The sequence below is a fragment of the Podarcis filfolensis genome, assembly GCF_964270895.1.
Source record: "Podarcis filfolensis genome assembly, chromosome: 2".
In the NCBI taxonomy this organism is placed as follows: Eukaryota; Metazoa; Chordata; class Lepidosauria; order Squamata; family Lacertidae; genus Podarcis; species Podarcis filfolensis.
In genome coordinates, this window is record NC_139605.1 from 17194670 (window position 1) to 17209902 (window position 15233).

The 15233-nt window shown below is 45.1% G+C and overlaps 2 protein-coding genes across 8 annotated transcripts in view; one reads left to right on the plus strand and one right to left on the minus strand.

Annotated features, from left to right (window-relative positions):
* Nucleotides 1-4152: 4152 nt before the first annotated feature.
* Nucleotides 4153-8480, minus strand: LOC310757315 (prostate and testis expressed protein 3-like). The gene is made up of 3 exons (XM_083602639.1): nucleotides 8344-8480; nucleotides 7556-7669; nucleotides 4153-4875 (listed from the first exon to the last, which is right to left on the minus strand). The coding sequence occupies exons 1-3, from the start codon at nucleotides 8396-8398 to the stop codon at nucleotides 4748-4750; spliced, it is 297 nt and encodes a 98-aa protein (XP_083458765.1). The 5' UTR covers nucleotides 8399-8480; the 3' UTR covers nucleotides 4153-4747.
* The window catches only part of LOC310756804 (L-amino-acid oxidase-like), a 29792-nt gene continuing 18738 nt past the window's right edge, over nucleotides 4180-15233 (plus strand). For 2 of the 7 annotated variants that reach the window (XM_083601592.1, XM_083601594.1), the window contains exons 1-2: nucleotides 4180-4618; nucleotides 13585-13743. In XM_083601592.1, the coding sequence (XP_083457718.1) occupies nucleotides 13731-13743 (13 nt within the window). In that variant the 5' untranslated portion in view covers nucleotides 4180-4618; nucleotides 13585-13730. Of the gene's footprint in view, nucleotides 4619-4925; nucleotides 5006-5090; nucleotides 5161-9754; nucleotides 10377-11918; nucleotides 13234-13452; nucleotides 13744-15233 lie in introns of those variants that run through there. The other 5 variants (XM_083601595.1, XM_083601598.1, XM_083601596.1 and 2 more) reach the window with 5 other exon arrangements.

Genomic DNA, 15233 nt, shown 5'->3' on the forward strand with positions numbered 1-15233 from the left:
GTGAGTAGGGCTGTGGAGGACACCTTTGTCCCTCTTGATGCCCAGCACTGTCCCCAATCATGTGGGTTGGATGATGGGAAGTGGGAGTCCAACAGTGGTTAGCGTGGCACAAATGGCGCCACCCCCACCCTTGGTGCCATAGTGTTGTATTGATGCAGGAGAGCAGCCAAATCTGTTGGTACCCGCTAGACCCTTGGAATTAGCCCCTGTGACACCCTGCGTGTTTATAATGGAACACTTGTAAGAAGGAGGCAAGCTCTTGTTAGGACCAGCTAGGGTCATGCTCATCATTAGTAGCTCATGGACATTAAAGGACACAGCAGACCTGGGGACAACTACTCCCATTGTCTTGGCCTTGCAGACCTTTTCATGAAGGACATCCTGGAGGAAAGCGGATTGCCCAGGAATTGTTGCTCCAGAAAATGTGGTTAGCTGTGAGAAGATGGGGCAAGGTTGGGGATGGGGGACATAAACAGGTGGCCATCTAACCTCTGCTTAAAAACCTCCAAGGAAAGGAGAGTCTATATCGCTTTCCAAGGGAGTCCATCTAACAGCTCTCACTGTTAGGAAGCTCTTCCTGGTGTTTAGTTTGGAATCTCCCTTATTGTAACTTGGATCCATTGATTCAGGTCCTGGCCTCCAGAGCAGAAGCCCTTTAGTCCTGAATGTGAATAAAATAATAATAATAATAATAATAATAATAATAATAATAATAATAATAATAAATAATTTATTTATACCCCCATTAAAACATGATGGGGGAGGGGAGACAAACAAACAAATCCAGTTTATTAAAATATGGGTTAAAATACAATTTAAAATGCAGCCTCATTTTCATAGTAGCCCATAAATCAAAACCATAAGGGGAGGGAAACATAAGGGTCAGACTGAGTCCAAACCAAAGGCCAGGTGGAACAGCTCTGTCTTGCAGGCCCTGCGGAAAGATGTCAAGTCCCGCAGGGCCCTAGTGTCTTGTGGCAGAGCATTCCACCAAGTCGGGGCCAGTACTGAAAAGGCCCTGACCCTAGCTGAGACCAATCTAAGTACCTTGCGGCTTGGGACCTCCAAAGTGTTGTCATTTGTGGACCTTGCGGGTCAGAAACATCTCCCGCCCTTCCCCTGCTGAGCAGGGAGAGGAGTTCAAGAGTCGCCGTCTTGTGAGTTAGCGAAGAATTGCAGCTATGGGCACAATCCTGCCGGCTGCAGGATTTGGTGGAAGCCCTACTATGCTGGCCGGACCCCCTCTCCCTCTCTGTACCTCAATTAATATGCTTTTGCCATATTATCGAATGCCAAGGTTTGCATAGCTGAAAAGGCTCAAGATAGCAAAAGACTTCATCACACTAGAACCCAACTAATGACTCAGCAAAAATGAGCTGTTATAGACACCGGCTCTTTTGGGAGATGGAGCTTTCAGTTAATGTTGGGTCACGGTCATCATCGGACAAACATTTCAGATAATCATGAATAGCGCACACATCTCAGCAATCTTTGCAGCAACCTTTCGCAGCTAATCATAAGTAGGTGGGGTGGTGCTGGCTAGGCAAATTCTCTTCCACCAGGTGCTCTTTCAGGGAAAATGCATGGTAAATTGGCGCACGCAGAGTCAGCTATGTGGCACCATCATTGAAAGAGTTTGGAGGTTGTGATACAGAGTGGAGAAGCACCCTCTGGTCTGTTAGGGGACCTGAGGGCCACTGGGGAAGATATGCTTCCTGCCTCCCACGCAGTGCTTCATTTATGTACAGTGGTACCTGGGGTTACATACGCTTCAGGTTACACACTCCGCTAACCCAGAAATAGTGCTTCAGGTTAAGAACTTTGCTTCAGGATGAGGACAGAAATCGTGCGGCAGTGGCACGGCGGCAGTGGGAGGCCCCATTAGCTAAAGTGGTGCTTCAGGTTAAGAACAGTTTCAGGTTAAGAACGGACCTCCGGAATGAATTAAGTACTTAACCTGAGGTACCACTGTATAAGGTAAACAAGCTATAGGTTAGGGCCCACTCTCTTGGGGACCCCAAAAAAATTTAAAGGGGAAAAAAGTTATGTACATTTCCAAAATACAGTCGGGTTGAAGGTGCTTCAGGTTGAGCGCTTTCGGGTTGCACTCTGTGGCAACCCGGAAGTAACGGAGCGCGTTACTTCTGGGTTTTGCCGCTCGCGCATGTGCAGATGCTCAAAATGATGTCATGTGCATGCGCGGAAGCGGCAAAACGTGACCTGCACAGACGCACCGTCGTGGCTTACGTTCCATTCAGGATGCGAACGGGGCTCCGGAACGGATCCCATTCGCACCCGAGGTACCACTGTATAAGATAAAAAACAAATAAGGCCTACATACAGCAACAGTGTTTTGTGTCGTGTAGGCTCCTAGGATGTGAGTAATGGGTCCTGCCTGCTAGCCTGCTCCCTAAAATATCACTGGTTTGCTCATTTCTAGATATAGGGTGCCTACATTCTGCATGGACTGGTTGCATGGCAACATGGGCAAATGGCTTTAGATCCCTATTAGGCCCATAAATTACTATATAGCATAGATTCAACACAAAAAACCAGCAACAATTTGTTGTTGACAGGACAGCTGGACACAGAAAGGGCCCCATTACCTTCAGTACGGGACCGCCTCTCCTGGTATGCCCCACAAAGAAACCTACGGTCTGCAAATAAAAACATCTTGAAGGTCCCAGGCCTCAGAGAGGTTAGGCTGGCCTCAACTAGAGCCAGGGCTTTCTCGGCCGCGGCTCCAATCTGGTGGAACGCTCTGTCACAAGAGACTAGGGCCCTGCGGGACCTGACATCTTTCCGCAGGGCCTGCAAGACAGAGTTGTTCCACCAGGCCTTTGGTCAGGGCGCAGCCTGACTCCCTCCTCTGGCAACCTGCACAGAGTTTTGCTTAATGGTTGCCATCAACTTGATTTTAATTAATTTTTATAATGAAATATTTTTAGAATGTTGGTTTATTTGATTGTTTGATTATTTGATTGTTGTTAGCCGCCCTGAGCCTGGCTTCGGCTGGGAAGGGCGGGATATAAATAAAATTTATTATTATTATTAGTAGTAGTAGCTTAGGGCCTCATCAAACCTAAATCCTGCCCTGCTCCCAGGAAGAACAACCTGGCAAGTGTAGGTGGGAGACCAACCCAGCCCCACCCCTAAGCCCCAAAAGAAGTTACTGTAAAGAACTTGCTTCCTGCCTACCGTCAGAAAGCAAAAAAGGAAGCTGATCAGGTTTCCTTGCAGCTGCTATTTGGTTAATAATAAAATAATTATTACTATTATTAATTTTATATACAGCCCTACATATGAAATAATAACAGGGCAGTTTAAAGTATAAAACACAAAATGCATTAACACACAATTCACATGCTACAACCTCTGCCTCCCAAAAGTTTATTACGGCAAAGGGAAAACTAACCTGGCCTCATCTGTCGGCCTCGAAAGGAGCAGCGTCCGCAGAGAGTTTGATTTGCGTTTCTATGACAGAATCAAGAACACACCATATACTTGAAGCAATGTCGTACCACCTTAAAAACATTCCTGGCTTTTCCTAAAGAATTATGGGAGCTGTAGTTCGTTAAGGAGGCTGAGAGCTGTTAGGAAGCCTCTACAGAACTACAGTTCCCAGAGTTCCCTGTGGAGGAATTTGTATGTTAAACTACTCTGGGAAACTAGCTTGGGGGAGGGCATGGAAAAGGGAGTTTCTTAACAACTCTGCAGAAAACCAAATACAGCATCTTGTGCCAGGCTTGTTAACAGATTAATGCTGAACCCTACCTACCTGTTGGTTGCAACTGTATGGAATTACTATTTTTTATTGTGTTGTGAATTTGCTTTGAGATGCTTCACAAGAATTGATTCATGCGTGAAAGAATAACCACAACGTCCTCTAATTTCTCAAAATTGCTGACCATTAACTTGGCTGGCAGATAATATTACTTTGAACCATACACAAACGATATGAGGTTTGACAGCGGGTCAACATGGATGAGTTCTCTGTGCCCTAACTTCTGCCAAAAGACTGCTACTGATTCATTGGAAAGATAATGCTATGACCCGCCTTTAATCAACTCTTGCAACATATAAATGGATTGCTTTTAGACACAGATTGTAAATACAATGATATTTGGAACTCATTTCTAAAAATCATAACAGCTTGCTAATAATTCTTTATTTGTTGCAATAATTAAATTTCATACAGTACTCATATTTCGCATTGCATCACATTTTCAAATATCTTTGCTCTCTTTTCTTTCACTTTTCTTTCCTCACTGAGCCATTCCAGTGAAATATCATTTGAAAAATCACACAATTAAATGACATAATTTTTCAACCACATGCATTTGAAATTATGCAAAGGGGGGGGGGGGTTGGAAGCCCCAACTCTTGCTGTTTGCAGACTTCCATCGTTTCTTTCTGTCATTTACGTTTCCTCAATATAATCTGTTGCTCAACCCCAGAAATATTCTGGAAGACAAGAGGGGTGAGGAACGCCCCCCGGAGAGGGAAGCGGGGAAGCCAAGCAAACGTGGGTTGTGGGTGGAGATGAGGAAGAGAAGTCATTCTTCTTCCGGAATATGAGGGAAATCTCAGAGAAGCCAGGGGAGGTTTGCAAAGATCTGTAAGTTTCCATTCCCCGCTTTTTTTCTCACGTCCTGGCTTGCCTCCCGAGGAGGGGAGACAAAACAGAGAGCAGATGCGAGAAGAGAAGGAAGAATTATGGAGACGGGGGTGGATTCCCAGCTCCTTGCTAGACGTTGCAGTAGTCCGAAGAGCAGCATCGGATGCTGACCTGGTGGCCGTGCGACTCCTTGTTTACCCCGCAGCCTTTTTTCTTCTGTCTGGTGCAGCCCAGGATCCTGAATTTCTCCTTTCCATCTGTGGGTGGGCGGGGAGAAGAACGGAAAGGGAAAGTTTGGCGCCCGCGGCCCCTCCAGCCTCTCACTGCAGCAGCCAGAACCAGCTCTGGGCTTGTAAACTTCCTCCTGACTCATCCCAGCCTCTTAAGGTGCTCCCACCCCTCTGCTATCCCATGCCTGCATATTCATTCATTTATTCATTTAATTTCTCCTCACATTTCTGTCCCAGCTTTCCTGCAGGGAGCTCAAGGCTGCGCACGTGGTTCTTCCTCTCCTCCTCTGATCCCTACAACAACCCTGTGGGGTAGGAATACACACACACACACACACACACACACACACAGTGGTACCTTGGATTACATACACTTCAGGTTACAGACTCCGCTAACCCAGAAATAGTGCTTCAGGTTAAGAACTTTGCTTCAGGATAAGAACTGAAATCGTGCTCTGGCGGTGCGGCAGCAGCAGGAGGCCCCATTAGCTAAAGTGGTGCTTCAGTTTAAGAACGGACCTCCGGAACGAATTAAGTACTTAACCCGAGGTACCACTGTGTATGTATGTATGTGTATATATATATATGTGTGTGTGTGTGTGTGTGTGTGTGTGTGTGTGTCCAGTAGCACCTTAGGGACCAACTAAGTTTGTTCTTGGTATAAGCTTTCGTGTGCGTGCACCCTTTCTTCAGATACCTATGCACACGAAAGCTTATAGCAAGAACAAACTTAGTTGGTCTCTAAGGTGCTACTGGACAATTTTTTTTATTTTTCTATATATTTAGACTGTGTCTGACCAACATGGCTGCGCCTGACCTACCTGAATCTAGAACCTGTGAGGTAGGCTAGGCTAAGCAGTGGCAGTAATGCCAACTCGAATAAAATATTGAGGGGGGGCGGGGCCAGATTTGGGTTTGATGAGGCCCTAAGCTACTGAAGGTAATGGGGCCCTTTATATGTCCAGCTGTTCTTTGTCAACAACAAATTGTCGCTGTTTTTTGTGTTGAATATATATATATGCTATATGGTAATTGATGGACCTAATAGGTATCTAAAGCCATTTGCTGTATGTAAGGTTTTATCTTATTTGTTTTTTATCTTATATTTTGGAAATGTACATCCAGATTTTTTCCCCTTTAATTTTTTTTTGGGCCCCCAAGAGAGTGGGGCCCCTAAGCTATAGCTTGTCTAGCTTATACATAAATCCGACATGGGGGGCAGGTAAGCCCTGCCCCACATAATTGATAACATGACACGTTGCATGCACATGATTTGAATGGCAATGTCCATCAAATCTGGGGGGTCCAGCCCCCCCAAAAAATATTTTTTTGGGGGGAAGGGACCTTGGCTCCTAGGAATTGGCTCCTATGCTCTGTGGGGATAGTCCTGTGCTCTAACCACTGTGCTATGCTGTGTATACATTGCAGGCTTAAAATGCAGCTAGGGTGTACTTTTTATGCTCCTTTGTTGTCTTGATTCAGATCGAAGCTGGGTTTTTTTGGGGGGGGGGGCGCACATCAAAATGTTTCCCAAGAAACAGCAGGATAGATAAAAGAATTGTGGTTTGTGGCTTTGTGTTCATCACTTTCTAAGCCAGCAGCAGTGGGACGCTGGATGAAGAGCAGACCACATTGGGCTAACTTAATGAAAAATTCTTCTGATTTCTATGTACCAGGGGGTGTCGACAGGCAGGGATGCCTTTACCCTATGCAAAAGGTGTTTGCGCCAAGTCTGGAGAGGAATTAGGAGCGCCGTAAAAATTCCAATCAGTTTGAGGCTGGTTTAAGAAATAGCGCGGCAGACAGCAGTATCTTTTGCTGCAAAGCACAGGATACCTATGCATATTGGATTGTGACAGGTGAACATTTTCTTTTTAACAGCTTTGGAATGGCAATAGTTGGGAGTGTGGACACAGCCTCTGTCTCTTTTTGTGTGCGTGGGCAACTTAAGAAACTGCACACACACAAAGTATCAGCATCACTGCTAAAACCAGTTCCATATTATGAAAATCAAGTGCCCTGGGCCAGGGTGCTGAGAAGGACTAGAAAAGGTCTTAGGGGAAATTGGTAGATTGCACCAGTGACGTACAGAAAACACGGGCTTCAGACCCGTGTTAGTTACCGTATTTTTTGCTCTATGACTCACTTTTCCCTCCTAAAAAGTAATGGGAAATGTGTGTGCGTCTTATGGAGCGAATGCAGGCTGCGCAGCTATCCCAGAAGCCAGAACAGCAAGAGGGATTGCTGCTTTCGCTGCACAGCGATCCCTCTTGCTGTTCTGGCTTCTGGGATTCAGATTTTTTTTTCCCTTGTTTTCCTCCTCCAAAAACTAGGTGCGTCTTGTGGTCTGGTGTGTGTTATAGAGCGAAAAATACGGTAACCTGCTCAATAAGTGCTGCCCTGGTTCATATGGCCGCAATTTCCATCGTCTGGCAGCAGAGATATTCCTGACTGTTCTACGAGTCTCCCTGAAAGGAGTTTGCAGGCCCTGAGTGGGCCATACATAGATCACATTTTGAGAGACTCTGGACCCGGGGCAGGGAATCTGCGGCCTTCCTGATGTCGTTGGACTCCAACTCCCATCAGCCCCAGCCAATGGTCAGCGATGATGGGAGTTGTAGTCTAGCAGCACCTGGAGGGCTGCAGGTTCTCCCTGCTCAATTCAACCGGTTCTGAATGATGCAGCAACCAGACCAGGGTCCATTACCTTTCCTGATGCGGATGGTCATGCATTTTTCTCCCTGAGACATGCAACCTTCGACTCCAGTCATGCACTCGGCATCGGGACTCTTCATGAGACAAGTGTTGCATTTGATACTCTCTGGGGAAGAAAGCAGAGTGAGTCCTCTTTGCTTTTGCTCTAAGGTCTGCTGCCTTGTGTAACACACAGTTGGAATACTGCAGTGCGCTCTACATGGGGCTACCTTTGAAGATGACCTGGAAACTACAACTAATCCAGAACGTGGCAGCCAGACTGGTGACTGTGAGCGGCCGCCAAGACCACATAACACCGGTCTTGAAAGACCTACATTGGCTCCCAGTACGTTTCCGAGCACAATTCAAAGTGTTGGTGCTGACCTTTAAAGCCCTAAACGGCCTCGGTCCAGTATATCTGAGGGAGCGTCTCCACCCCCATTGTTCTACCCGGACACTGAGGTCCAGGTCCGAGGGCCTTCTGGCGGTTCCCTCACTGCGAGTAGCAAAGTTACAGTGAACCAGGCAGAGGGCCTTCTCGGTTGTGGCTCCCGCCCTGTGGAATGCCCTCCCACCAGATGTTAAAGGCAAAAACAACTATCTGACTTTTAGAAGACATCTGAAGGCAGCCCTGTTTAGGGAAGCTTTTAATGTTTGATGTATTACAGCATTTTAATATTTTTTTGGAAGCCACCCAGAGTGGCTGGGGAGGCCCAGCCAGATGGGCGGGGTATAAATAATAAATTATTATTACGTATTATTATTATTATGATGATGATGATGATGATGATGATGACTTACCCCCAGATTCAAGCAGAGCAAGGGAACAAGCGGCAAAGAGCAGAGCCCCAACCATCTTGGAATCGATTGCTTCTCTCTCAGTCGAGCTCTTCCGTCGAGAGGTAAAATAACCATCCTACACTGGCAGGGCACAGACCTTTGCAAAAGCACAATCTGTAGGCTGTGGGTGAAGTGGCTGGCTAATCATTCCCAAGACTGGGGGTGGTACTCAGAGTAGACCCATTGAAATTAATGAACAGGACTAAGTTAGGTCCATTGATTTCAATAGATTTGTGCAGCATAACGCTTAGTTGAGTACCACCTTCGGAAACGAGATGTACAAGATTCTATGTGTGTTCCCGTACCATATTTTTGGTACTCTTTAACCTTACAGTTGAATATTTGTGAGATAACGCCAGAGGCCAAGGCGAAGCATAGCTGGGCAGTGAAACGTGGGTTTGCACCCCTTTGGCTCCAAGATCAAACACATGCATCTAGGGAGAGGGCAGGTTTCTATGTATGATTAACAGACCAGTAGTGTTCAGGACTGGGGGTCAAGATCCTGAGGGGGGCTCAGCTTCTTTTCAGGTATGTCCAAAGTCCATTTCGGGGGCCTAATCCGGCTCTCTGGCTGATTTAATCCTGCCCCCGTGGCAGTATATGTCCTGAGGTAAAATCCTTTAAAAAGCTCAACAACTTTGGTCGGCTCTCACGCATGTTTACTTCATCAAATCTGGCCCTCTTTGAAAAAAGTTTGGGCACCCCTGTTTTAAGAGTTGGATAGGAGAGGGTAGGGGTCAAGAGAAAGGAGAGATTCACCAGCAACGACCACCTTTTTCTCTCTTCGCAGGAATACAGACAAGTTTAGGTAGTTTAGGAGTTTGCTCTTGATCAGTTTCAAGAGACGCAGGCTCTTTAAAAACCATTTTTCCTTGCCAGTCTATTACTAGCAGCAAACTGTCTTCTGACTACCCACTCCACAAAAAATAATGATGATCCTGACCACAAGCAGACCACCATTGTATCACTTTGGCATTGAACAGGCAGGCAGCCTGTGGGTCACACAAGACACAGAATCATAGAGTTGGAAAGGACCCCAGCGCCATGGGGTGATGTCCAGCGCCGAGGGCCTTCTGCCGGTTCCCTCACTACGAGAAGCGAAGCTACAGGGAACCAGGCAGAGGGCCTTCTCAGTAGTGACGCCCGCCCTGTGGAACGCCCTCCCCTCAGATGTCAAGGAAATAAACAACTACCTGACTTTTAGAAGACACCTGAAGGGAAGCTTTTAATATTTGATGAATTATTGTATTTTAATACTTTGCTGGAAGCCGCCCAGAGTGGCTGGGAAACCTAGCCAGATGGGTGGAGTATTAATAATAATAATAATAATAATAATAATAATAATAATATAGTCCAACCCCCTGCAATGCAGGAATCTTGACCAACATGGAACTCGAACCCACAACCCTGAGATGACGAGTCTGATGCTCTGCCAACAAGCTTTTTTCCCTGTGCAGTGGAGTCTCTGTGCAAGAGAGGCTGGCTGATATAAGGACCCATCCGGAACTCAATTCCCAAAACAGTAAGGCGTCGTATATGACTTAATTTAAGATCCATTGATACGTCTGATACCAAAACATTTTCCTAGGTAGCAGTGAACATTCCCATTATTTATCCCAATTGTTTTTTAAACTCTGCACATCAAACTTATTTGTTGATAATAAATATCTATAAAAAGTCATCACTGGCTTTTTAGTGTCCAATGAATTATCCAATTGCTCCCAAATTTTGAGTGTCTCAAAGGCTGTGAAGGCCGCCGAACCAAAACAAGTTGCTTAAAAGATGTTGCTGCTTCAAGTATTGACAGATGGTATTTTTCTCTTAGAGCATCATACATATAAAATTAGTCTTCCTCATCTACACCTTTTATCATCCAGCTTTTTTTCCCATATTGCAATATTTTTTCCCAATTCTACTTTAATAGAGCAGGGATAGGCAAACTCAGCCCTCCAGATGTTTTGGGACTATAACTCCCATCATCCCTAGCTATTCAAGTCTCCAGGGCCAGACGAACTGCATCCAAGAGTATTAAAAGAACTGGCAGATGTGATTTCAGAACCACTGGCAGTCATCTTTGAGAATTCCTGGAGAACAGGCGAAGTCCCGGCAGACTGGAGGAGGGCAAATGTTGTCCCTATTTTCAAAAAGGGGGAAAGAGAGGACCCAAATAATTACCGCCCAGTCAGTCTGACATCAATACCAGGGAAGATTCTGGAGCAGATCATTAAGCAAACAGTCTGTGAGCACCTAGAAAGGAATGCTGTGATCACCAATAGTCAGCATGGATTTCTGAAAAATAAGTCATGTCAGACTAACCTGATCTCGTTTTTTGACAGAATTACAAGCCTGGTAGATGAAGGGAATGCAGTGGATGTAGCCTACCTTGATTTCAGCAAGGCATTTGACAAGGTGCCCCATGATATTCTTGTAAAGAAGCTGGTAAAATGTGGTCTTGACTATGCTACCACTCAGTGGATTTGTAACTGGCTGACTGACCGAACCCAAAGGGTGCTCATCAATGGTTCCTCTTCATCCTGGAGAAGAGTGACTAGTGGGGTGCCACAGGGTTCTGTCTTGGGCCCGGTCTTATTCAACATCTTTATCAACGACTTGGATGATGGACTCAAGGGCATCCTGATCAAATTTGCAGATGACACCAAACTGGGAGGGGTGGCTAACACCCCAGAGGACAGGATCACAATTCAAAACGACCTTGACAGATTAGAGAACTGGGCCAAAACAAACAAGATGAATTTTAACAGGGAGAAATGTAGAGTATTGCACTTGGGCAAAAAAAATGAGAGGCACAAATACAAGATGGGTGACACCTGGCTTGAGAGCAGTACATGTGAAAAGGATCTAGGAGTCTTGGTTGACCACAAACTTGACATGAGCCAACAGTGTGACGCGGCAGCTAAAAAAGCCAATGCAATTCTGGGCTGCATCAATAGGAGTATAGCATCTAGATCAAGGGAAGTAATAGTGCCACTGTATTCTGCTCTGGTCAGACCTCACCTGGAGTACTGTGTCCAGTTCTGGGCACCACAGTTCAAGAAGGACACTGACAAACTGGAACGTGTCCAGAGGAGGGCAACCAAAATGGTCAAAGGCCTGGAAACGATGCCTTATGAGGAACGGCTAAGGGAGCTGGGCATGTTTAGCCTGGAGAAGAGGAGGTTAAGGGGTGATATGATAGCCATGTTCAAATATATAAAAGGATGTCACATAGAGGAGGGAGAAAGGTTGTTTTCTGCTGCTCCAGAGAAGCGGACACGGAGCAATGGATCCAAACTACATGAAAGAATACTCCACCTAAACATTAGGAAGAACTTCCTGACAGTAAGAGCTGTTCGACAGTGGAATTTGCTGCCAAGGAGTGTGGTGGAGTCTCCTTCTTTGGAGGTCTTTAAGCAGAGGCTTGACAAACATATGTCAGGAGTGCTCTGATGGTGTTTCCTGCTTGGCAGGGGGTTGGACTCGATGGCCCTTGTGGTCTCTTCCAACTCTATGATTCTATGATTCTATGATTCTAACAGGATGGTCAGGGATGATAGGAGTTGTAGTCCCAAAACATCTGGAGGGCCAAGTTTCCCTATGCCTGCCATAGAGTATTTTAAAAATAAATAAATAATGTTTTCAGATCTATGCATTTCACTAATTTTACAATCATTTTAACATTTCAAAACTTGACTACCTTCCCCCTCTTTCTGCGGTTCCTTAAATTTATCTTTAACATCTTCTGCATATCCAAATTAACTTAATTTGCTCATTTATTCATATAAATATATACTCTTATAAAACTGCAGGCTATTACAATCATCCTGCCAATGTTCTTAATTGTTTACAATTTATCTGTAAATATTCAATAAAGCATTTCCATTCTTTTATAAAAAGTTTGTTATCTTGATTTCTTATTCTTCCGGTAAGTTTAGCTGTTTCTGCATATTCTATAAGCTTTTGTATCCATTCTTCCATTGCTAGGACTTCTGCTACTTTCCATTTGGGGGCAAGTAACGTTCTTGCCACTGTAGTGGCATACATGAATATACAGTTTAGGTAGTTCTGTCCTTATAATTCCCAAAAGAAAAGCTGCTGGGTTTTTTTTGTTGTTTTTTTTTTACAAGCATTATTTTAAACATCCTTTTCAATTCATTATATATCATTTCCTCATAGAGGAAGTGTAAGGAGTAGGGATAGTCAGCATCTTAAAAAGCAGAGACATCACCTTGTTGACAAAGGTCCGTATAGTTAAAGCCATGGTTTTCCCAGCAGTGATGTATGGAAGTGAGAGCTGGACCATAAAGAAGGCTGATTGCCGAAGAATTGATGCTTTTGAATTATGGTGCTGGAGGAGACTCTTGAGAGTCCCACGGACTGCAAGAAGATCAAACCTCTCCATTCTGAAGGAAATCAGCCCTGAGTGCTCACTGGAAGGACAGATCCTGAAGCTGAGGCTCCAATACTTTGGCCACCTCATGAGAAGAGAAGACTCCCTGGAAAAGCCCCTGATGTTGGGAAAGATGGAGGGCACAAGGAGAAGGGGAAGACAGAGGATGAGATGGTTGGACAATGTTCTTGAGGCTACCAACATGAGTTTGACCAAACTGCGGGAGGCAGTGGAAGACAGGAGTGCCTGGCGTGCTCTGGTCCATGGGGTCATGAAAAGTCAGACACGACTAAACGACTAAACAACAACAAAGGAGTAAGGAGTCAATGATCCCCTGTGGCCAAAGACAACCATGCTCCTACTGCTAGACCAAATGACCAGCAGCCTGTTTCTTCCTCTGGAAAGTCCGCAACCATGGTCTTGCATGGCAGCTGCTTTCCCCTCCAGTGTGGGAAAAGGTAAAGGTAAAGGGACCCCTGAACATTTGGTCCAGTTGTAGATGACTCTGGGGTTGCGGCGCTCATCTTGCTTTATTGGCCGAGGGAGCTGGTGTACAGCTTCCGGGTCATGTGGCCAGCATGACTAAGCTGCTTCTGGAGAACCAGAGCAGCGCATGGAAACGCCATTTACCTTCCTGCCAGAGAGGTACCTATTTATCTACTTGCACTTTGACGTGCTTTAAGCCACAGTAGCCACTCTGACCTCCGCTGAAGCTCTCTGTCACCTTTGCTCTGCTCTGCCCAGTGCTGTGTTGATCTTCTGCTGCATCCCTACCCACCCCCTTGCTTATCTTGGGGTTTTTGTTTGTCTCCCAGAGTCCAGATGCTCAAGGCCTCATGGTGCTTTGCTGTGGCTGAAAGGCAGCAGCAGGCAAGGCTAAAGAGAACCTGTCAGCATCCGTGAGACGGCCCTGGTTCTTCTCTGCACCAGCCGTAGCTTTTGGGGATCCAGCCCAAGGACCATGGGCAGGTTGGGTAAGCATGTCAGGTGACTAAGGTGTTACATGGGCAAATCCTTTCTCCTCTCGTTGCTGAGCCAAAAGGGAAGGGAAGGAAAACAGAAAGTACTGAAACCTCTTAGTTGTGGACATGGGTATTAGAGGGAATGGAAGTTCTGTATGCACCATTTATTTATTTCATTTCTATACTGCTTTATATTTTTAAGAAAAATCTCAAAGTGGTTTACAGAATATTAAAACATCAATAAAACAATCTGAAGAAAGTCAAAACAGTGGTACCTCAGGTTACATATGCTTCAGGTTACATACGCTTCAGGTTACAGACTCCGCTAACCCAGAAATAGTACCTCAGCTTAAGAACTTTGCTTCAGGATGAGAACAGAAATCACGCAGCAGCGACGTGGTGGCAGCAGGAGGCCCCATTTGCCTCCAGCTATTAATTAATAACCCAAGATCTCAGCATCTTTCCAATAGTTTCTGGACTTTCATGTAGGGTCAAGATCTCCCTCACCTGGCTAGTGCTCACTCTCTGAGGACATCTGTCTCCAATAACACATATACAGTGGTACCTCGGGTTGCAGACGCTTCAGGTTACAGACTCCGCTAACCCAGAAATAATACCTCGGGTTAAGAACTTTGCTTCAGGATGAGAACAGAAATTGTGCTCTGGCGGCGCGGCGGCAGCAGGAGGCCCCGTTAGCTAATGTGGTGCTTCAGGTTAAGAACAGTTTCAGGTTAAGAACGGACCTCTGGAACGAATTAAGTACTTAACCCGAGGTACCACTGTACACACAAAAATTGACTGGCAGGCGAAGATGATAGAATATTTAGAACTTGCGAAAATGACTGGGAGATTAAGAGGAAACTCAAACCAGAAAGTGAGGAAAGGTTGGACAATGTTTAAAGAATATCTTAAAAAGTACGTAATGTGATAATGCAAATCTCCTGACAGGTCTAGATTGAATCTTGAATAATAACGAAATTATAGAAGCAAAAATCACCTTTGATATTTAACAGTTAAAAAATAAGGAAGTGCGTATAGACCCATCATGTGTAAAAAGTACAATGAGGTGAATCGGAAGACAAAAGTGTGTGTGATCTCAAATGATATGTTGTTAGTGTTTAGTTGTTATGAGGGTATGGTATTGGTCTGTTTGTGTTGTTTTTATGTAGTATGTAAATTGTTTTGCAATAAAGCTTTAATAAATTAAAACAAAAACAAATGCAGAGTATACAGTCAAAGCAACATAATTAACAGAAAACTAAAATATTATCTTAAAGATTTCAAAATACAGTGGTACCTCGGGTTACATATGCTTCAGGTTACATACGCTCCGCTAACCCAGAAATAGTACCTCAGGTTAAGAACTTTGCTTCAGGATGAGAACACAAACTGTGCTCCGGCAGCGCGGCAGCAGTGGGAGGCCCCATTAGCTAAAGTGGTGCTTCAGGTTAAGAACAGTTTCAGGGTAAGAACGGACCTCCGGAACGAATTAAGTACTTAAC